The 25,115-nt window shown below is 37.3% G+C and overlaps 1 protein-coding gene across 1 annotated transcript; it reads right to left on the reverse strand.

Annotated features, from left to right (window-relative positions):
• Nucleotides 1–5,009: 5,009 nt before the first annotated feature.
• Nucleotides 5,010–25,115, reverse strand: WDR41 (WD repeat domain 41; the record flags this gene model as incomplete). Its single annotated transcript, XM_009574250.1, has 12 exons — nucleotides 5,010–5,162; nucleotides 7,012–7,145; nucleotides 8,974–9,062; nucleotides 10,053–10,174; nucleotides 13,162–13,346; nucleotides 14,666–14,776; nucleotides 16,011–16,073; nucleotides 17,804–17,915; nucleotides 18,423–18,485; nucleotides 18,853–18,984; nucleotides 20,845–20,893; nucleotides 25,000–25,115. Coding segments are annotated over 12 exons (1,329 nt in total), but the record flags the coding sequence as incomplete, so codon positions are not given.

Consider the following 25,115-nt stretch of genomic DNA (forward strand, 5'->3'; position numbering starts at 1 on the left):
CACAGGGCAAGAATAACAGACCTCTTCATCTACCAGTTTCACTGTGAATCACTTACTGACTCGGCTACAAGAGGGATGGTGTTTCCTTTCCAGTGAAATTAAGACTGCGTGGCAAGAAGGATATATTTTATTCATCACTTTTAAGCTTCTTTGAATCCTACAGAAAAATGTTTTCAAAAAGGCTACATAATCCACCAATTAATAAGTGCTCTTTGGAAACAACATTTTGTGACAGAAAATGTATTTCTGAAACTAATTTCTAATACTGAATATGCATTTGTCAAATCTTGTAATTGATACAACTGTATTCACTAACACTTCACACAACTGTTTCTCAGACAGAGGGGTAATCTAGTCACCAGCAGAGTAAGAATAGGTTGACAAATAAGCCTAAAAACTTCCCACTTATCTAGCATAAATTTGCTCCAATTCTGAACCATAGTTCTAAAGAGAACATGCACAGTGGAACAAGTAAACCTCGATAAATTGGATGATACAATAAAAAACAAACCCTGCACCACTTAAAACAACCTTATTATTATTACAGAGACTATCTCTCAGAGCACTACCCATTCTCTCTTCTTTCTTTTCCATATAAAATCTTGGTAGGAGTCAAATTCCCTTAAAATTGGCCATATAATGCAGAAAATATGTTCTGTATAATTGGTGCCATCCACATTTCTCTACCATCTTAGAGATGTTACCATGCAATGTTTTGTCAAATTTTACACAAACAACATTGTGGCACTTGATCAACATCCTTTTTTATAAAGTGGTGTTTGTACACATAGTCATCAATTTTATTAAACTGATCTAAATTTTATGGTAAGTCCATATATTGTGCTACTTACTTCTAGGATGAACCTTTTGCTTTTTAAAAAAAGTTTCCAGGTTATAATTTATAACAGCATTATAATTTGTACTGCTTTTTCACTCCTAATAAAATGCTGGTTTGTTTAGTGATGTAAAAAGTATTTCAAAAGATGTAAATAAGTTAGAAATCAAACATAGTTTTTCATTACTTTTAAGATATGAAATTTATGCTAAAGCTTCCAAAGCACAAATGCATATTTTTGTACATCTCATTTTAATCACATGCAGAACATGAACATGTGTTCAAATTTTAGACTATTCTCAGACTATTCAGTTAATAAATACTAGCAGAGCTGCTGATTTTTAACACTGTGTACTCCAAGTTGCAGGCACAAGCATCAAAGCTGTGGCTTCAAGTGAAGAAGCAGTCCACTACTCATTAAAAGGAAAGGTCTTGAGACATACTCTTTACCTCCCCTATGCTGTATCAAGAATTGAACCCTGTAAAGGGGAAAAAAAAAACCAAAAACAAAACAACCCCCCAAACCAACCAGAGTTTAGATTGCTGTGGAAGAAGAATGACAACGATTGTTGTTTACTGCAGGTAGCTTACATAATGTGCCAATCTTTTTTGTATGTTTTGTACCAAGTTCTGAAACAAAAGGAAACATTCATAAAATGTATGTGCAGAGAAATGTATATAAGCTATATTTTTGTTAGAATTGTAATAGAACCTTTTGTCATAGCTAAGGCAGGTTGCTGTGTATTAAAATGCTGCATTGTGTATATTTGAAGAATGGTGTTTCTGGCGAAGTATGTTTATTCATTCTTTCTTATTATATATTGCAACACTCTTCAATGGATTTTTATTCAGATAAGTTGAACCTCTGTTTTTCATACTGTAAACTGTTTGCTTTTACCATTCCTTTATTTAGAACTAGTACTCTCGGTGGTTGTACCTTCTGATGACTGAACGCTCACTGCAGTTTGCATTAGAGAAAAGAATTTCACACGATTCAAAGCTTTGTCATCTTAATTTAATTTGTAAAATACAGGAACACTGTAAGACCACATCCATGTAAAACATTTCAATTCATTATTTTTGTCACACTTCTGTCACAAGGAAGAAAATGTGAATGGTGGAAAGAACCTAAGAAATAAAGTTCAGCCTCAGTTCTGGTTCACGAGTGAAGGCGATAATGTGGAATCAGAATATTTGTTGCAAGATCCTGTGTTTCTTCCCACAGTCAGAGATTAAGCAAAAAAAATAATTTGTGTGGAGATGTTCTCTTTAAGAGCAAAAGAAAGCAGCATAGGTTAATTGTCATGTGCCAGTTGTGTCAGGTCTCCTAGACTCGAACCTGTCCAGTTGACTAACAGCTGCTTGTTTCATGCTATTGTCAGTGCATAGATACGTAAAACAGCCACCTCAGAATCGTACAAGTATTAACAGTAGGTCTGATAAAGATCTTTACTGTCATGATATGAACATATGGAATTCTGCGTTAACTGCAGGGCGGAAAAAGAAATTTAAAAGGACACAAGGTAGAAGTAAAATTTCTAATCTGGTCACCCTAATTCTGCTCACTGCACTTCTCGAGAGCAAGTGACAAACAGGAGTGGGCTACTATAGCCTTACTGTGTTCACTGTTATGCTCAAAGTTCATTTGTAAAACAAAGAACTCAATTTAATACTTTCAACTCAACCATCTTTAAAGGAAGAGACCCTTGGGAGATCGATTACCAATGGAGTGTAACTGAGAACAATGGCACTTTTGATATGTATAAGTATTTATACATGCATGTAGGACTATTTAAGGCTGAATTGCATCCCTGTAAAATGCACAGTGAGTTTTGTGACTAGAACTGTTCAGTTAAATAGGTCTGTTTCTCTACCAGGTATTCACTTAAAAGCAGCCACATAAAAATGAAATAGTTGTTCTCATGGTATAGGAAGAAGAGATAATAAAAAGATGATGTTTCTTCTCTCTAGTTATAACTGATGACAGCAGTAGCCTCTGCAAAAAAACCTTAAGTTTTACAAGCTTTCACTATAAAATTTTAATAACAATGTGTGTAAACTTTATACACACACTTTATATACAACTAAACTGTTATTTCTCAATTGAAACGAGTAAAAAAGAGCCAAAGAGAAACTGATCTCCCCAGCTGGTATTGGGGTAGCCAAAAATGCAACACTTGCTGATGAAGACAAGCTGAAACAATGCAGACTGACAGGCAGAAAGGCTTAACATGCCTTCCTCCCCTAAGTTTAATACCATATACCCAAAGGTATGCTATCATCAGCTGTAATCCAAACACCTTTCCTATGCTGGTCTATAGTACATCCACCCTGAGCAAAGAACACACAGCTCAAGATTTAATGCTGACTTAACCTTCCTGAATTGAAAGGAGAGGGTAATTTAACAATTACTCCATCTGTTTTGTGTTTTTGAACTATGTCATTTTGAGCTCTACACTCAAATAAGATTAGTTGTACAAGTTGACTAAAGTGGGCAAAAAATATAGCCCAAAATTTTACTGTCCCTCTGTCCTGCCTTCCAGGGAAGATTACGGTCAGACTCAAAAGGCAAAGCTTGGCTTCTGGGTGTTAGGGGGGAGGCAATGTGCACAGGGGCTGAGGGAAGCAAGTCTAAAAGGCTCCTTGGATTCTTCTAGGAAGCTGGAGCTTCCTGCTTTTTCTTCTGCTCTTGTCAGGATCTGCTTAGCCCTTTGTTTTAATTGCGCTTACTGCAGCCGCTGGATCTTGAGTCTGGAATTACAGCCCTGTAGTCTCCTGTACTGAAAACAGTTCCTATTAATTCAAAGGGAAGAGACGGCACTGAAAAGTTGCATGAGACTTACTCCTAAACCGTTTTAAGTGCTGGACCTTCTGAGCAGACCTGAGGACAGTGGCACCCATGGTGCAAAGCACTGTCTTTAGCACCCAAAGCACTACATGGCTTTATGACCACTAACTTCCCAAACCCTCCCCTTCCCTAGCTCTTCTCTGTTCGAATGGTAACTTACCACTTTACCACTCATTATCTCCCCCTCCCTCCCACTTTCTTTGTATCAGTTCTGGGTTTAACTTTGCTGGGTTGGTTTGGGTTTTTTTGCTTTTGGGGTTTCGTTGTTTTGGTTTGGGGTTTTTGTTTTAGTTTGGGGTTTTTCCTACTCCTGTTTAGCTTGCAGATGACTGCTGCTATCTCAGACTTGAAAAAGGCATTGTGTACTTAGAGGCTTTTTATTTTTAAACTCTAAAATACTATTTATCATTACGAACTTGGTGCAGATTTCTCTGCAGTCAAACTTGAGCTGAGAATTTAGTATTCATCTGGCAGAAGTGTTTTGCCAGTATTGAACACATCAACTGCTACTGCTTAAGAAAGTATTTTACATCCTGAAAATCCATGGTAAGGCCAGTGCTATTTATTAGATAAAAATTAATTTGATGAATGCGTTATGGAAAGACTAAGCTAAACCAATCACACTTCATGCTAGACATGGTAATGGTCTACATAAACTCCAGTAGTGTAGGTTAACCCACAGTAAAACTGAAGCTGCTGCAAGCGAGAAATATCTATATACCTTGCTTTGCCAAAAATTAAAACCTGACAAACTGGTATTGCCTACTTTTCTTTCTTGCTCTTACCCTTGGTGCAGAATAGTAACTTCAAATGCAAAAATTCTATTTGAGAACCGTTTCTTTTGGGTTTTTTTGTAGGTACACAAATCCGAGCCATCAGTAATTAAAGTTTAGCTTCAACAAATAGTTTACATAAAGTAGGAAGCCTCAGATTTTTTCTGTGCCTCCTTTCTGCACATAACACTGTGGAATGCCCCCAACTGCTTTAGTTATGAACCATCTAAGGATTTTCACAAATCTTAATTTTGACATCCACCCATCATATTTTTAAATATTAGAAATAATATTAGAAACTATTTAATGAGTCGTGGTTATCTTCAGTCTTTCAAGAGAACACCATTTTTGCTGATGGAGTAAGCCAAGTAAGTTTCAACATGCAAAGCTCTCCTTTGAGAAGAGTAGTAGCAACTAATAAAAATTCCAATACAATACATGACGTTAAGTGTAAACCGTACTGGTAGTAACGTTCCCAGTAGCTCAGACTTTCCATTATACTCACATTTAACACACGTCCAGTTTATACATATGTAGGCTGTATTCGAGCAATTTAAAGTTTGAGCTGCAAATCACCATTTTGCGCCAATTTTTGAAATAGTGTTAAACTGCGGAGTCTAGATTCTCGTTCACCATCCTTCCACAAAATAATGAGGTGGTCAGCAGAGCATGTAGCCAGTCCCAGTTCACCGAAGTACAGGAACATCTGCAATGAAACCATTACTAGCACCAAGATGCTCACATGAGATTGTCAGCTTGCTTAAACGTTCATGCACAGCTGGAATAAACAAATACATGTGCCTGAAATGGTTCTGCTTGAACATAGGTATGCAAAATTACAACGTATACTTCCTATATATTTGAGATGTCATAAAATCCCTACATGAAAACAACTCTTAAACAGTACTTTACACTGAAAGATCTCAGTTTAGAAAAAGCAGTAAAACCTTACAGATAGGGAAGCTAAGGTACAAAATATTGAAGAAACTTGTTCCAAGTCAGCAGTAGAAGAGTGAGTGACTTGCGTGAACTCTGATCTCCTGGTTTCTTAGGAATAGAAGCCACTGTTCTGTTCCCTTGGGTACACTGTCCCCTTCCCACACAACACCACAGGCTACCATCACCAGGCCTGGAAGGATCAAAAAGTAAACAACTGTGACAAACATCAGCATGTGCCTGGTCACAAAGAGGAAGTCAAACCAGCAAGAACTGCGACACAGGAGAAAAGTACAGCACCAGCGGAGGTATTTTGCGGAGCAATGAAGCTGACAAGTCAAGTAGTCATCCCTGACTTCGGAGACCTCCACAAGGCTGCCTACAATTAGCCACTTACTGTAGTTCAATACGACAGCCAATGCAACCAGGTCACGTGGTGCCATTACGGCATGCTTGCAGTGTCCTGACTCTTCAGCTTGTTGAAGGGATCTGCCCAGGAGTAACATTCAGGCCAAGGATTGTCCTACAGCCTACCTGCTCTGGGAACAGCCACTTACTAGCTACGCGGTTCCAGTAGAAATACTCTTGCCAAGCCCACATCTTTGACTATCACATTTCATCACCACTCAACATTTCCAGCCTCAACTGCTCCAGTCTGCCCAGAGTTTAAAAATGGAATTTTCTGTGTATAGAACATTGCAGGAAATCACATCCACCATCATCTCCTTGGCTCTGCAGCATCCCAGTAAAGACCCAACATGTGCCTCTCACCTTCTTTGCTGTGCCTCTTGCTGAATTACATCCTATGTCCTCTTTCTTAGATAGCAACTTTCCATACTGATAATAGGGCCTCTTTCAACAGTTTTTCAGAAAGAAACATGGTAGAGAAGGGCAGAAAGCCTTGCAGAAATCCCTGTAGCAGAAAGGTTCACCTTAGCTATTAATGAAAAGCTTTCAGCTTTTGGCAGTAGCAGTTCTGAAATCCAGTCAGTCTCATGAATACTTGTGAGCAAAACTACTCCAGAACCACACCGCTCCTCTCTACCTGCCCTTCCCCCTGCTCCTGCTAAGAATGTGTATAAAAGTCTGTAAGAAAGCTATTTGTTACTCCAATAAGTTTGTCAAACACAAAAAGATGTGGACGGAAAATGCCATTTAAAACAAAAACATACTCTATTAGGCAGACAGAAGCATGGAATGGCACCCGGTCTAAAATTAAAAAACCTCCTCAAGGCTCATAGCACAGAGGGCTAAGAAACTCCTAAATGGGTTTTGTTTTATATGAACCCTTGTTTAGATTGCAAACCTAAGATGAAATCTGGAACAAACATGCAGTTCCCAGCTGTATTGTTTGCAGTCTATAAAGAAACCCAATACCCCACCAGATTACCTGTAGCATGCATGTATATATCTGCACACACAATCCTCAGGCATCGGTGAGTGTTTGAGTTCTCATCAGAGCTTTAAATCAGCATGTATTATTGTTTCCACACTGCACTAAATATACCACACAATCAATGTGCTCCCAGCCTCCAGTCGAAAGTTACAGCTGTTTAAGAAACTGCCAAAATTACGTAAGTGAAATTAACTTTTTCTTGTTCTTACTAAAGCTGACCTACCTGCACAGCTGATGAATGACCAATCAAATCACCAACAAGCTCCAAGAAATACATAGATGTATTCTCCTGCATCTTCTTAGCAGCTTGGTTTGCCTGCTTGTTTGCCCTTCCAAATCCCCACATGTTGAAAAACCCTGGAGGGGGGAGGAAGGTCTTTTATTTTGGCAAAAATCACAAATACAATTTATTTCCTCTAGCTAAAGACAGAACTACAGGAGTCACTTAAAATCCAAAAGCAGTACAGTCTGCACGGCAAAATGACAGAAGCATTGTACTGCGCAGTATTTCTACACCTGGGTTATTCATCTTGAGGTGGAAAAGAAACATAGCTACTTTGTCTTTTGTCCTTACTAGACGTAATTTAGCAAACATATTGAATTACTCACCTGGATAAGACAATATATGGATTTAGCAAGAAATCCAAGGACTGCCTAAATGAACTAACTGAATAGCAAAGGTAGATCCAGGACAGCGATGTTTACTTTTGCTCTGTCATCCTAAACTGTTACTTGCGCAAAGAGGAGAGAGATGACGTGCCAATCTCTCCTCTGTGTGTCCGGCACTAACGCATTAGAGTGCTGCCATATAGGTTACAAGCAAGTTTCTGATGCTGAATTGCCTGTTTTTATACTCCTTCAGATTTAAAACTATCAGCCAAACTGGAGTGTAAAGATAGTACTCTATACATTCTATTTAGTTAGCAAAAAAACACACATCTGTGCCACAGCCTCCAGAAGAACTGTGTAATAATACTGACAGAAGTAAGAAAGTTGGATTCTGTACACAATGCAGTTCAGACTTTCCTCCTGACCCTTCCTTCCCTCAGCGCCATCAGCACACAAACCAAGTGTGCTAGACCATGGCCCTGGTGCAAGGGAGATAACTGGAGAGATGAACAACTATTCAGGGGATTCCTTAGAATAAAAATAGAGCAAATCAACAGCAGTCCACCTGTCTCACTACTGCATATGGTTTCTTTCCAATGTCTCCAATCATAGAAGTTATAAATTTCCAATGTGAAACCAAATACCACTTGTCAAAATAAGAAGCAGAACTGTGTAGATCAGCTGTCACCAGCAATAAGGAAGACAGAACATTCCTGAAAAAGTATTTCTAAATCAACCCAGGCAGCAAAAAGATATTTGGAAAAATTACCATCAAGTGAACAGCCAGGTAGGCTAGATACATCAAGAAAACTATTCACAGCTCGAATAAAAAAACATCCTACAAGAGAGAGTAACAGCTCATTACTGTTCCCAGTCCATAATACTAATTATACTGTCCAGAGCACCCGTCCAAGACCACGACTACCAGTGCCCAGGGAAGCTGCTGGCCTGGTCAAAGAGAAGCAAGCACTACACAGGCAACGTCTGCACATGGGGAAAATGCTTCCTAAAACACTAGCAGCTAGGCCTGAGGACTGCAACACTAGCAACTAGCCGTGAGGACTGCGACCCCCAGAGGTAATATGTAAGTGAGGTTGGGTACAGCCCCAAAGTGAGTCCCAATGTCATTCCAAGTTCAAGAAGAAGTTGTGGAAAACGCTTTTTTTTGTGACAGCTGCTCATCTGCAAGCTTCTCTTTAGCTTTCTTCACAAGGTCCTGCAATTATTTACTCTTGCATAGTAGAGGATCCAGCACTATCAGTACAAGAAGTGGATCAAGGTTTGTCAGGAGAGGTCATAATTTTTGTTAAACCAACTGATACAACTGTAAACTCTAAATAAGATTTATGGCATAGAACTGCTTGAGCTGGACCTTCTAACTTCCCATATCAGATCTTGGAGGGCTTGTATACCCATGTCTTCTTCAGTTTCCCTCCCACACCTGTTATCAGTTGGTTGAACACAAGACATTATCTCTTCTTACAAAGCCTGTAAGTCTCTCTATTCCTATATGGTGAATATCGGGTTTTCCATTATCCTTTTAAAATGTTCTTTTCACCCCCCACTACTAGCAAACCTGTTGGAACTGGTTCAGCTGGCAGCTGCTGCTTTTCTCGGAGCTCCCAAATGCGCACACTGCCATCTTCTGAACAGGAGATCAGCTGCCTGCAAAAACAGTTGATAAGCAACACTAGCATGGATACTTCTCTGAGCAAGTCACCTTGTGATGTTTCTATAAAAGAGACAGCAAATGCCTCCTGTTCTACACAAGTTTGCTAGAACTCTCAAATGCAGCAGGACACCCAGGTGTTCCATGCAAAACAAGGGGCCCAATATAGCAGGACAAACTATAATGGTTTTCCAAAATAAGTGGAAAAAAATACACATTTTCAATCCCATTTTAAAGGCATACCACTCTATAAAACAAAAAATAACAAGTTTAGACTCGGCAAAGACAGTTCCACTAAATGGCTTCCATAAGCTTACTTTCATTAAGCAAAACCATATTTTTTCTTATGGAAAAATAACAAAAGGAAAGATACTCCTTTTTGTTACATGTTTAGAACAGCACATGCATTTACAAGATCAAGGCCCTCATTTTTATCTTCTGACCGACTTTTGCTCCATTGAACAAGAGTATAAAGGGATCTAACAACACAACTATTAGATTATATATATGTAGCAAATTGTCCAACTTGGCTGTCAAAATAAGTTCCAGCTAGAAATTCAGCACTAATGAACAAATGCTGGAAGATACTAATTTTTGTTAAAACATTTCAACTGTTACAAAATATTTAGTGAAAAATATTTACTGAATATGCCATAGGTCTTTGCTTTATAGAAGTAAAATGCCATTAAGCTATATTTTCACAGTGTAGACAAAAGTGCTTTATCAAGTCTGATTTTGAAAATAGCAAAGATATTTTACTCTGAGCCTGTGCATCAAGCATACTGGATTATATTTTTTTCACATTGAAAAACTTTTCAATGCATTTTCAAAAATCAGATCAACAAGCTCTATCTAATAAAAGCAGATCAAACTAAAGATCAAGTCCCTGCCCTAGAAATTAGATGTAGCCTTGCAGACTGTCTCTAGCCACCCTTCCAAATTCTGCATTTCTTTACTGCATTAACAAAATGTACCGTGACTCGTACCTGTTTGGAACCTTCTCAATGTGCAGCACAGAGGAGTCATGAGCAGTTCTCTGACAGGCAATCACACGCTTCATTTGAAGATTATATACGTATATGCCTTTCCCAACAGCAGCAAACACACACTGGAAAGAAAATTCAATGGAACAACTTACAGAAGCAGACACTGAAAGATCACCCTGCATGTAATGGATTTCCAGCAGTACTATGACATCATCTAGCCCGCATTATCTAGCTTGTTTCTGTCCTCGTGTTACTGCTTTATCCCAAACATACAGAATCAGCAAGTTACAGAAAAAATGTGGACTTTTTGGAGGAAATGAGAGATATCCTCCTATGCTCTAAGCAGTTGTTTCATTTCTGTATTTCATCCTGTACCTTACAGTCCAAGCAGAAACCAAGGATACCAATAAATCAACACATTTCTGCAATTAAATATTTATATTCTTACACTAAAACAATGCTCTGTGTTTCAACAAACTCTTATTTTATCAAGAAAGACTGAGAATACAGGAAGCTGTTCTGCATTTTTGCCATTTGTTTTTTTTAATTTAACTGAAGCTGCACAAAGAGGTCTTGCTCAAGCATTTGGGCTCTATTGAGTGTAGAAAAGGAACTCTCTCACAGAAAGATATTACACAACACTGCAAAGATCTGGAACCATTCTGCATTCAATGCTCTTCTTCAGAAAAGTGCAGGGATTCCATCTCATAATCATCACGGCCCTAAGAAGCCACAAACTGTTTACAGATCATTGGATCAGGACCCTCTCATGACCTGTAATAATTTTAGAGAGGACAAATGTACAATCATGTGCACGTACACGCAATAAATATTTGGTACCAAACAGAGGAGTGCAAAACGCTTCCATTCAGTACATACTGAGTTTTTGAACATACCTTGTTTAGGTGATAGTATGCTGGATCTTTTCCCTGAATGGCCTGCTTTCATCTACACAGCCCTAACATTAATGTCTCATAAGCAGTTCACACTACACATTTGTCAACATCTTGTAAAACTGGTAACCCTGTGCCTTTGACTATGATTTCCTATATATATTCAATAGTTTTTTAACACTCTTCAAAACTCTTTGTCCAGGTTTTTGTGGGTTTTGGGGGGTTTTGGGGGGTTTTTGTTTTTTTGGTTTTTGTTTTTTTTTTCTTATGCACATCTGTGGTGGGAGCTCCAATAGCTCTGAAACTAAGCTCAGACTTCTGATAGCACTCTACCAAATCAAGGAAAAAACACTGAGCCCATTTTTATTACTTTTCTAGTTTTGTGTGAGGCTCAATTCAATCTTGCCTTCAACATCACTCTTCCACTCCTATATCTCAGCCTTTTCTCGCTCTCGCGCCCCCCCCCCTGTGGCATAAAGGATGCCGATGACCATTATTCCGCCCCCCCCCCCCCCCCCTTTTTTTTTTAAACACAAGCCCCGGCAAAACCCAGGTCATCTCAAACCCCAAGAAAATAACAGATGATGAAGCATAAATTGTACACCTGTCTTGACAGGCAAGTTAAAACCACACACATGTACCAGGACAGCAGATGCTCTCCTTAGCACTGTTTCCTAGCATTGCCAAACCCTCACCACTTTCTAAGTAGGAACTTTACAATACAGATAGTTCTGCCCTAAAAGCACCTTCCATTTCAGGATGTAACGCTAGACCACCTTTTCTTCCCACCATTCAAAAGTCTCACAATAAATAAAATTCTGCAGCAATTTGTTTAGTTCAGTTCCATGAATGGAAGAAAGTCCTCAGCAGCCTCAGATTCCACATTCAATGTGTTCATTCTGAACTTCCCAAAATTCTCCACCCCCCTCTTAAAACACATCTTGTGTAGCTTTCAAGCAGGGAGTCAGAATGTTTTGAAGCCAAATTACAGAACTTCTCCTGAACAAACTAGATATAAGGAAGAAATTTTTTACAATGAGGGTGGTGAAACACTGGAACAGGTTGCCCAGAGATGCCCCATTCCTGGAAACATTCAAGGTCAGGTTGGACAGGGCTCTGAGCAACCTGATCTAGTTGAAGATGTCCCTGCCCACGGCAGGGGGGTTGGACTAGATGACCTTTAAAGGTCCCTTGCAATCCAAACTATTCTATGATTCTAACAGGATTGGCTTTTTGCTCCTTCTAGAACTAAACACCCACAACAAAACCACTGGAAATCTTACCTTTAGAGACAACTACATCTCTTTCCCCTCACATCCCCCAATGTTTCTCTCTCCAGTGTTTTAGGAATGCTCTTTTCACAAACAGACAAGTGCATCAGGTCACTATTTGGGCCTCAGCCTACATTCTGGCTTTTCCACAGCTTTTATTCTGTTACAGCTCATATCTCTGAATCCATTTCCAGGAATCCCTTTCTTAATCATTCCCCAGCAATGGATCTACAAGCCCCAAAACAGAATCCCAACTATCCCAAACTATACCCCAACTATGAAACATCTTTTCTTTTGCCACTAACAGTTGGTAACATTTCACAAAAGTAAAAATAGCCTGAGGATTTTTAGTATTTCCTGAACAATAACTGGGTTCTGCCTGAGTATTCTGACCAAGAACTCCTGGATTATCTCCAAAGCATGATTACAGTAGACTGGATTTTGGATCCATATTTGTGCTCTTTGCAGTTAAGTATAGCCCATCTGAACAAAAGCAGAAATATATATTTACTACTAAGCAGAGACATATGCCTATTCTTTAATTCACTTCATAGTACCCTCAGCTATAACTGTTCAAGAGGTGCATTATTGTGGAAACTGCATTTCTAGAACCATGGAATATGAAAAATGTATGCCATCAAAACACACACCTCCTGTTTATTTTTCTCTAGTGGTACTGTAAACAACTAATAAATTGTCAGTCAAAAAGAAATGCTGTTGTGACAGTCCATTATGTTAGCTGCCATACCATCAACATATTATAACCTTCAGTTAACTCAATGACCAAGATTTTATATAAAAACTGGTGACTGTATAAAGACAGCTGTGCGCTTTTTAAAGAAGCTTCTCATATTACAACAAGCAAACTGAAAACACAAAACACTTGGCCTTCTGTGGTAAGGTCATGCTAGCTCCCTTGAAGAAGTTTACACTAAAGATTTTTACCTCCTCATCAGATGTTAAGTGTTGAACTGAAGTTTCATTTGGGCTTTGGGATAACTTTATTTCCGGCTGTGCATCTGGGTGGACAGAGGAGTCCCAGAAGTTGCACTCAGATGCCTGCTTTGTCCAGTCAAGTGCATCCCAAACTATTAACTCACCCACATGAGAACCTGTCACAAAAGTCAAGTCTAGAGGGGGAAAAAAAAAAAAAAAAACAACCCACAGATAGAAATCGTATCATAAAAAAAAAAATCCATTTCACACAAGGTTACAACCCCAGAAATTTAAGAGAGCCCATTTTCAAGCGAAGCTATGTAGAATGTGTGGGATGTAACTGACCAGACAAAATCCTCTCCCCTTGAGTAAATACTCATTTGATTACCTAGCACACCTTAGATGAGCAAAAGGAGATAAGCTCTCTCTTGTAAAATTAAAACTAGGAAGGAGGACATTCACTGGCCACAGTGCACAGTACAGTATAGCAAAGGCAAGGAACACCACCAGAAGTATGTACAAGTATTTGAAGTTCATTTGTTGCCTACATACAAAACCCTTCTATTCCTTGGACAAGTAGGTGTATCAGCACTCCTCAGACACAGCAAAGTATGCCTTTGCCATAAACAGAAATACTTATCGCAAATTAAATGGATGAGCTAATGGCAAGACTGAAGTAGCTGCTCCTGAATTTGTTAATCACACATGGAAAGAAACCGATTCAACAATATTTAACGCAGGTAGCATATTGTCTTATTAAGCTTATTGCTTCCCCTTCATAATCAAAAAGGAGAAAATAATGGCAACAGGAAACCCCAGAAAAAACTACCATAGAATCCAAGTTTTCTTCTTTCCAGGTTCTTGTTACCTCTGTACCACAGCCCCTTTGTGCCAACCAGCCTGGCACAAATAAGCCCCAGGACAAATATACACTCTCTATCACACCAGGAGTAACTTGGCCTGGGCTCTGGGGGTGCTCCATAAAAAAAGACAGGGAAGAACAAAGTAGAAGGGGTTGGTACCTGCAGAAGAGTAGACAGAATTTCAGGTAATAGCTCAGTATTGCCCTAATGAGCAGCAGAGATCGCTGCTCATCTTCCAGAGCCTCTAAATAATGGATCTATACGCACACCCAGAACTTTCAGTTATCAGGGACTACAACTACAAAGGATGTGGCATTGTATATTCCATTTTAAGAATCAGAAGGAACAAGAAAAAATAGCATTTTAAACTTTCCCAACAGGAAGAAGACCCAGAGTTCCATTCCCATCAATGACATTGCCTCTTTTGTGCCTTTTCTACATCATAACCTGCCTGGTTTCATTTCACTGTTAATCCATAAATAAAGCCATTATATTTTCACATTTCACTACCTTTGCAGCTACACAGGAAGGTATGTCTACTAGTTATGAAGTTTCACTCCAGTTAAAAGTTTGGTCCCAATAAAAACTCCATAGCTGAAATATCCCACTGGTAACTAACAAAACTAGTAACATTATAAAACGACTCTTACCATGGACACTGACTAATGACAAAATGTTATCCTGATGGTCAACAAGGCGTTTTACTTCAAGGACATTCCAACCTTCAGACCCGTCATTAGAAGCAATCAACCTAAAAATGACTTAAAAGATAGAGAGAGAAATTGTCTAAATAAGGTTTATCATTCAGAATAAAATGTAGTTATGCTTAAATAAAACACATCATTTTCAGAAAGATAGAAACCAAAACATATTATAAGTGAGACAGTACAAAATGTGTAAAGCCACTTATGACCATTCATAACACCAAAAAAAATGGGAACAAATTATTTCAGTGTTATTAATAAGGCCTCTTACTACAGCAACTCTTGGATAAAACATTTCAGCCTAGTAACTCTGAAATCCAGAGAATCGGTCAAAATCGGAAGTTCCAGAAAGCAGAAGTGAAAAGTATTAGACATCTTTACGGATAAGTAAACTAAAAGCGAAATATCTTTCTTAAGGACTCATCTGACTGAAAACTGTTATTCAAAAGGATGCAATATTCTCTAGTAAGGCAGTCAAGATCGCCAGGAATTAAGAATTTATTTTAACCAGTCTTGGAACTTCTTTTATGGTATCTCAAGGGCACTACAAAAGAACTGTGCAAAGTTCAGAGGGAAGTTTACATTGTACACCAGTGTCTAAACACAAGATGACTATTTTTAATTTGCTCCTGATTCTTTGATTAGAATATCAGATTGCTATTTTTCAGCTAAGTGTTTAATCATATTGAGCAAAGTATGTTGTTCTGCTGATTCAGTGCTCTATTTTTTCTCCTGGATTTTTTTCCATATTCTGAAATTTCAGTAATTTTATAAAACACTCTTTAGAAGACTCTCCACCACCAGCTAGCCAATGATTTACAGTTTGCATACATAGAAAACCCTGTCTCCAAGCAAGCAACAGAGAAACCATCACATTGTCACATTATGGCTTTGGACAGTATAATGAGATCAGCAATATCTCGTACTCCTGATCTTGCGATAAGGAGACTCTAGAGAAGCCTGGTATCTGACAGCTCAGGTAATGAGTTCCAGACCTTCCCAGAAGGACAAATGTAGATCGCCACAATCAGATCTGGACAGATGGCAATAACAGTAATAACAATAACAAAGAATATAGAAAAGTCTTGTCATGCAGATCTCAACAAAATTCCTGAATGAGATTAGTATTGTCTGCCTCTTTGTCAAATAAGGGAAAAAGGAAGAAGGTTGCTAATCACACCCTAATACCATTTACTTTTCCCATGTAATTCCAGCAGCATGCTCTTTACACATACCTGTGATAAGCAGCTGTTAGAAACATGAACATTTAACAGAAAGGCAACATACTCACTTAGCTCTTTGCCAACAGCTGCCGCAACACAATTTTTAGGCAATTCAACCAAAGCACTGATACCTTTGAAAAAATACAGAAGAGAGAAAAGGGTATTCATTGGCCACAAGAAAACACAGCCAACTGTTAATTCCTTATTAATAAAATTCTTCATAATCTTCCTTCCACTTATAAGTTATTATCAAAATAAAAGCATATTGCATGAAGTGAAAGTTAAACGGCATTGGAAGTGAACAGATTAACCTCACATGGAGGTAGAGTCAGGAGTTTTGGTCCTGAATCCAGCAGAATTCTGAACGTCAAACTTGAGGTGAAGCTGAGAATCAATAATCTTTTTATTTTAAATACAGTTAAGATGTTTATGTCCTAATGCTGGACAATATTAAGGACACTGTGGTAATTATTGAGACTCTAAACATTGGCAGTATCAAAGTTATTAGATACTGGTACTACCACAGTATGCATGATACTAAAATATCATGGAGAGCCAGCTGAAGAATAGGGCACAAGATAAAATGTCCAGCTTGCTGTTACTCTGCCTTCATCCTGCACAGAATTCCCCCAGTCTGTACTGCCACACCATTAAAGGAAAATTCCCCAAGGAATAAGCAATCTGTCCTTTTCCCCACAAAGGAAGCAAGAGATTAAGAGGGAAGAGAGGGCTCATGCTGCACATCCCGTTGACCCCTTGTACAAAAGTTTCAATAGCACCTCACGCTAAACACTACAGCACCACTTCCAGCTGGTATTTGGCATGATTTTTCATATTGAACCAAGAGAAATATTAATATGCTCAAAGATTCAGAAGGTTTTGCCTACCACTACTCCATTATGACAAAAATAAGAGGACCTTATAGCAGCCTTCCAGTACCTGAGGGTGGCCTACAAGAAAGCTGGAGAGAGACTTTTTACAAGGGCATGTAGTGATAGGACAAAGGGTAATAACTTTAAACTGAAAGCAGGTAGATTTAGATTAGCTATAAGGAAGAAATTCTTCACTATGAGGGTGGTGAGGCACTGGAACAGGTTGCCCAGAGAAGTTGTGGATGCCCCAACCTTGGAAGTGTTAAAGGCCAGGTTGGATGGGGCTTTGAACAACCTGGTCTAGTGGAAGGTGTGCCTGCCCATGGGAGGGGGGTTAGAACTGGATGATCTTTAAGGTCCCTTCCAACCCAAACCATTCTATGATGCTATGAAAATACTGGTTCCAACTTTGAATTTGATTCACAGCTTTGTAGGCATCTTTGTAAAGTATGGCAATAATATGCAACAATTTTCTTCACATGGACAGATAATATATAAGCTTATTAATAGAAAAGCATGACTGACATTGAGATCTGATTACATTTACTGTATTTGTATCAAACCCTGCATTTTCTACATCAACAGTACTGATTCTTAATAATAAAAAGAAATCTTTACTGCTCTATTACTACAAAGCTTTACTTAGGAAAAATAAAACTCCTGCTTGTTCACAGAGAAAGCCAGCCAAAGGATCTGGTCCACATTACAGCTAACATGTATCAATCAGCATCCGAGGTCTAGCCCTGTAAGTCCAAGCTAATCTATAGTTACTGAGATTTGACATATTCTAAAATTCACACAGCACAGGAGATTAAAAGCAGTCTTAATTCTGAAACGATTAAGTCTGACATTTAAAAAAATAGAGAGTGGCTCTAATACATAATGTTATCATTAGAATTAAAGAGAATTTGCCAAGTTGGTTTTGCATCATTATACAGATCCATTTTACTTGCACTTTAACAGCTATAATGAGTCATTTACATTTTTACCTGCATCAGTAAGATGACTGGTCTTACACAAGAGATCTAATTTTCGGTTCCAAACACATAGATCACTCCCTCCAGACAACCATACATCCAGTCTTTGAAGAACTGTCAAACACTGCAGTACAAAAATCAGATATATGTCCCCTGCAAAAGTTCTACAGGGAATTTCTCAGTGAAACCATCATGAGCTTTAGCTAGATAAAGCTGTAAGGACTATGAAATACAGTATTAAGGTGTCACTTCCCTGAAAAATACAGATTTAATTACATACTACATGTTACATTTTTCCATCAACAATGCAAAAACTGATTTTTCAGTGATTGTTTTCTACTGTTAACATTCAAGAACTAGTTTGACTGTAGGTTGCCTTTTCCAACACAGTAACAAAACCAAGCCATAAAATGACCTTTGTTCTACATCCTTTCAAAAAGAATATTGAAGTATTAAGAGTTCCAAAAACAAATTAAGAATTGTGCCCACTTCTCAGTCAGTCATTATTCCTGTTATTAAACCAAACACTGCTGTTCAATTTAACACACCTGCCCATATGGCCCATGAACCATACATAATAGATTCTTGTATACAACAAAACAACAGACATACTAGGGTTTCCTCAGCTTACCTTTACAGTAGAATGGAAACATGACACTTTATGAACCTGTCTGCCACTACTGCAGTCCCAAACCTGGCTTTATTCATTAAGGAAACTGAAAGGTTTTTATATATTATAAAAACAACTGCTGTGTTTGTAATTAAATGACAGATTGGGAAACAGGTATGCAGAGACTCGGTCTTCTAAACCCTGATTGTCTTTTCAATATTTGGCCAAAATGACATATTAATAAAGGACTGTTATGGATTCATTTTTATAGCACGGATTGCATCTACTTGAGAGCAATAACTAGCGAAATCCTAGTGTAATCCAATTATACCTATGGATATTATCAGCCAATAAATTTAAACAACCTGCAGCCTGTCTCAATGCTACCTTTAAAAGTAAAAACCAACAAAAAGCCCATAGAAATTTGAATCCTCTCCAGATCTAAGGATACAATAACTGTTCTATCAGCTGATGCTGTTAAAATCAAATGTTTTTTTTCTTCAGAAGCATCTGACGAAGAAAATGGTGCTATAGCTGTAATTTTGTGTGTGTGTCCATGAAGTTCAAAAAGTTTTTCTCCCGTCTGAAAAGTAAAAACATGGAAAACTAAGGGCAAAATTTGGAAAATGCCTACTGTAGCATATGACACAGGTACCACATGAATTTTGAAAGCAAGAATTTCTAAGAGTTAAAATCACCCTTTCTAAAGTAATTTACGGATTTACTTCTCACTGCCTTTACTACTGTTAAAGATCTTACCCAGAATTAAATAACATATTAAGCATAAGTGCAAAGGAGTATTACATAATAACAATTACTCTAAGAGTAAAAAAACCCTCTAAAAGCCCTTACGAATGAAGTTCTGTATTAAACTCATTTCATTTTAATGGAAATATTGGCCATTTGCCTTTTTTAACGGATTCCACAGTAATTCAGATTTGTTGACAAACCCTCTCTTGAACAAGTGAGTTTTTTTATTTTAATGATCAGAAAAACTTGGCCTATATTTATGGCAAACACAGTAGTGCCAATTTCCTGACAGCTTTATTTAGTATGTACATAATCTATAGCTTCAAACTCGTGGTTTAGATAACTGCAGCCACTTCTGCTCTGTTCAGTTAGATGGCAAAACCCTACAAACAAACTTGCAGAAGCATACTGGCATTTTAAACATGCAATTAAAATAGAGGGTAGTTATAACTGTAAACTTCTTTACACTTGTGGGTTAAGTTTTTACATTAAAACTACAAAAGATTTGCTTTAACATAATAAAAATTCTACAGAAGTAGAAAATGGAACTCAGTTCCTAAGCTGGATATCTAAATGAGTTTTACATTCACAAACTGCTCAGAACACTGAGTATATATACCCATATACATGGTTTTGAATATTCAAAACCAATTTCCTTTTCCAAATTATAGAATTATAAAAGGCCTTCAACAACAGCAAAGCATTAACTGAAACTGCTTAAAAGAGTGGGAAAGTTTCAAATTTTTCCTTTCGTATTTTAAAATTACGCCATCATAAATGTCACATAAATTTTTCAGAAGGTTTCTAAAAAAGTTCACAGTCCGAGATTTCTTTCTTCCTTAATTTGAATGTTTGATACTCACAGTTTAGACAGCACAGTATGTCTCACTTTTAGACTTCCTATTGAACAATCTTAACTTGTATACTAGCTCTCCTTAACACAGGTCTAATGCTCATCCCTTCTCTGTAATTTTGTCAATAATACGGAGACACAGAGCAGAAGAACAGAACAGTAGCTATCACACTCACAGAGCACTATTTCCATGATAAATCTAACGTCTTAGTAAGGTTTTCAAAAGTTATAACAAGATTTTTATCACAGCAAGCAATTAAGGCCTTGTTTCATGCCCATTCTGCATGAAATGTTTAACTTCCACTGACTTTGGTGTCTTTCCAATACAATTTTGTGTTAGCTCTCCATTTAGTCTAATCAGTTATACCACAAATAGATATTGTTAATAGAGCCACTGAAATGTATTTAAAACTTAACTATATATATAAATCTTGGCAGGATTGGGACCTTGCTACGTATTTGTTGAGTTACTAGTCAACATTTCAGTGTTTACAGCAAACACCAAACATATTTTAAAGGAAGAATTAAAGCCACAAGTTCATACACTTCTGCTTTTCACATCATCATTTAATCTCAAATCTCTCTAAAATCACTATGTCTTCCCAAAACATTCTAACTTTTACAATTTATTGTTCTCTTGGGTTCACACTACTTTTACCTTCCTAGCTCTCCTTTGTAAACTAAGATTTGACAGACTCCCTCCACTTTCGTATTTTCAAACAGTAGCTCTGCAGCAATTCTTATTTATTCTGCTTTTTCACTACTAGACATTTCTAACTCCTCTCCCCAACTTCTACCCTCTCCAGAGCACACAAGCTATGCCCCAAAAAAAGAGCTAACCTGAGCATTCCACAGAAATATGATTCCATCATCTCCTGCAGATGCAAACCTGAAATTAAAAAAGCTGTGAAAACCTCAATATAGCATAATGTAATAGAAAAGCAGTAAACTGTTATGTAAGAAAATTATTTACAAGATGTATCAGACTCTAGCTTTAAAGAATAAACACGTATACTTAATATAAGAACAAAGCTTAAGAATTCCAATACATACTATTATAAATAGAATCCCACATTACAGAACCAATTCTCTTGCTTAAAAATGAGAGATCTTACACGCCAAATAACAGCGACCTCTAAAACCAAATACTACTAGTCAGAGCCAACTGACTGCAAGACATCTAACAAGTTACAAACCACTCATGTGAGTTCTGCCCAGGAGTAGAGGAGCCCATGATATTTTAAACTGTGGCTTAAAAGAACTCCCAAAGGGAGTGCATTTAAGGTGCTAAATTTGTCTTCTGCTGAAAATCCAGCTGGAAGGCATACCATATGAGCAAAAAACAGGTTCATATTAGCATGTTAATCTCACATTAACAAAGTCTGACCTAAATTTAATCTTTTTCCCTAGGCTAGAGTGAATATCTAACCATCTGCCTACATTTGCACCTTATCACCACCACAGCTACAGTGTAACTGGAGCACACATCCCAGCTATCCCAGTAAAGGCACACTGTGAGTTGAGAAAGCTTAGACTAGAAGCAAAATCTTCCACAGAAAATTGAATTCAGTTGTTACTTGCAAATATACCTACCTTCTAATTTTTTTCCTTTTGTTTTAAGCCTTCACCAAGGGTTAAACAGTTAATATTTAAAGAACGAAGATTTGTACTATGTGCAAGACAGTCATGAAGAAGGGAGGTTACACCACTTCTGAATATATTTTGTTACCAGCCGTGAATGGTTTCATGAACTATATACACGTCCTTTCTTTTAGACTCTTTCCAATTACAATGCTTGTGTAACTTGCTAACAGAATAAGTTTTCATGCAGAAAGCCATAGGGTTTTTCCCCCTCTTTCTTCCACATATCCTCCTGTATTATTCTATTATAACTAAAAAAAAAGTGTAAGCTGTACTTTCTTCATATCTTTCATCATTTTATATCCAATCAAGCCCCTTCTTTAAAAAGATTAGAGCAGAAAACAATATTTCCATGAACACCTCTGACAACGATAATTTCTCATCTTTATTTGCCTTTTAGCTCTATTATACCTTGCTTTGTCACAACGTCAAGAACTTAAAATAGTAAGATCCTTACAATTCAGCAATAACCCTTTAAATTCCAGTTCCTTTCTTGAGTAATATTGGAGCTGTGTGCCACTTGAACAAAATTCTGGGAAGAAAACTGGTGTTTGAAAGAAGGCATGAGTGTAATTCATCAATATAGAAGTTCAATAGAGTGCTGTTTTGTGTATTTTCCTCCCCATCTTCTAGCCAGGATTTCTGTTTAAATATAAAGGTATATTGTAGAGTCAGTTATCCTACAGTTACACCTACAGTTACATTCTGTTCACCAAGGTGGAGATTCATGGGTCACCTGATTCTTTTCCAGTCACGATCACCATCATCTATAACCTTGTCTGTTTCCTGAAGGAGCAAGGAATGGTCAAATGAGCAACAAAAAAAAGCTATTCTTAAAATGTGTTATGAACTCTGTTTAGTTTAATGTGTCAAATGCTAGAGTATTACATGCAATTTTATCTCAGTCCATTTTCTGGAAGACTCTTGCTGAGGCTTAGCCTTCTTTAGTGATCTTCTAATCAATATGACCCTTACTTCATGTCCAAAGAGTACAAGAGAAAAGAAAAAAAAAAAAAACCAACAGCTTTCTGTTACATTTATACAGGATTTATTTAGTATCTTCAAAAACCAATCTGAGAAAATTTTCCACTCACTGGTTTTAGCTGAGCCACTGAGAAAACAAGAAAATCCTTCTGCAAAATTCTCAGTAAGATGATATTATCTAAAGACCTGAAGCGTGAAACTTGGCTTACAATAGTTGACAAAAAGCACACAATGGAATAGCTGCAGAAACTAAATAAAAACATTTCAGAAGCTGAGTAACAATACTAATTTTACTTAAAAGAATCAAGTGAAAAATATTATCAGCTGTTTAATAATCCAGAAACTACCATATTCTTGATAAATAAAACCTTAGAATTACTGTCCAGTGAAGCGACTCTATTAAACTCCTCAAACTCTCAGAATATTAACCAGCTATATAACTTACTCCTTACCCATATGCTATTTTATAACCTATCTTCAATGCGGCCATCCAGGCTTTAGTTTTACACTGATTATCATTAGTTTAGCTTCAATAATTTACCTGCTATCATACAATGAAGCCCAAAATGGTAAAAGATTTCTTTGCGTCAGACAATGCATGCAATCTAAGAATACTCTGGTATTTCTATAAAGACCAATTGCATTTATTGAGTATGTGTTTTGGGGAAAATGTACTTTGAGGAAAGGTTATTTTAATGACTTGTCTGGGAAAAGAAAGGACTGGAAAAAAACCCACAAGATTCTTCTATTTTTATATGAATCTTCTGGTGGATTACTGTAATGTAGAAAAATAAATTTTATGGTAATGCATGTAACTTTTCTGATATATATATTTATGACATTAAGAATGAAAGCTGACAAGCTAAAAATTCTCCATGGAGTCTTCTGTGAAATTTTTGTCTATATTTACGAAATTAGAAATATTTACAAAAATACTAGAAAATAAGATTCTGCGGGCATTCCAAATTTAGAAGAGTCCACATGCCCAATCAGTGTGCATAGGGAAGGAGAGAACCTTCCTTCACAAAACACCTACTGTACACTTGCAAGGATATAAACCAAACTCTTACCCATGTTAACTTTGTGTACTGTATTGATTAATATATTAGAAATCCCCTTCTGTGCCTAATCCGTAAAAGATACAAATTACTACAGCTCCTTAACAGAGACACTCTTGCCTATTACTTACGTTCTTAGTTCTAAAGGTTTTCTATTTAATTCTCCACATCAGCCAAGAGTCGCTACGCTTATTATTGACTAAAGGCTTCACAACCTTACTTTTAAGGCAGAGAAATACTTCCTCTCCTGCAGGATTAAGTTAAATTAGAGAACATGCAAGGCTAATTTAGACAAAGCTAGGATAGAAGCCAGGTCGTAATGTAAAACTATCATAATTCATTCTCTCAGTCACACTTCCAAAGTGACAATGGTGAATGTAGTGACTTTATCTCTGCTTCATAACCAGTTTTCCAGTCTTTAGATAACTCTCTTCTCAGAGTTCACAATAAAGTGGCATCTAGCTACAAGGAATTAAGAAGAGAACAGATAAAGATTTTCAGGGAATATACAAAAAAGTTCATAAAGCTAAAAATTGGAAGAGAGAAACAAAGGAACTGTCAGGTTTCAAAGTACAGCAAGTTGAACAAGATCAAACTGGAGGAGATGTGTAATGCAGAGATTAGGCATCTCTGGAATTTTACTAAGTAGTCATTCCGAACAAAGTGGTGAACATTTCAAAATTCGAGAAGTTCAGAAAAAAGTTGCATTAACCAAAGCTCAAGTAAGTGAATTAAGCACTAGAGTTTCAGAAGAAAGTGTAACAAGATTGGAAAGAAAGGAACAGCAAGATTCAATATTGTTGAGAAAATCATGTTGAATTGCTACAGTGTATCTGTAGGAGTCTATTACATTCCTTTGTAGAACCAAAAGGTGAAATAACAGCTGTCCTCAATTCAAAAACACAAAACACATGCATCTACTCATAACAGAAGCAGACATTACTGCATATTGTCCTGGGAGAAGTGTGTGTATGCATATACCGAAGGGAACGTTCGACCCAGGAACAGCCTGAAAAAGGAGGGCTGAATTAGCTAAAGGCATTTCTTTCAAACAAATGAATTTGTATCAAGAAACATAACTCCATCACCATTATTTTCTCATTGAAGTATACATTACAAGAAAAGCCAAAAGATGTAGTAACAAACCAAGAAAAGGGAGTGCTCATCCGTTGCCTTTTTTAATTCCAGGATTTTCCTGCCCTCCCCCACCAAAAATAAAAAGAGAGGATTAAAAATATCACTACATTTTCATAAATATTCTCTGAAGTATTGCCAAGGATGCTGTGAAACAATTTGAAATGCAATTTCATACCTGCAATCATCTATTTGCACTAGAAATCGTACTATATCTTGATGACCTTTCAACACAAGGAGCTCCGTGTAAGGATTCTGTATTTGTTCTTCACCAATTGTCTGTACAGATGATTT

Source organism: Fulmarus glacialis, unplaced genomic scaffold, assembly GCF_000690835.1.
Source record: "Fulmarus glacialis isolate BGI_N327 unplaced genomic scaffold, ASM69083v1 scaffold11353, whole genome shotgun sequence".
NCBI classification, from domain to species: domain Eukaryota; kingdom Metazoa; phylum Chordata; class Aves; order Procellariiformes; family Procellariidae; genus Fulmarus; species Fulmarus glacialis.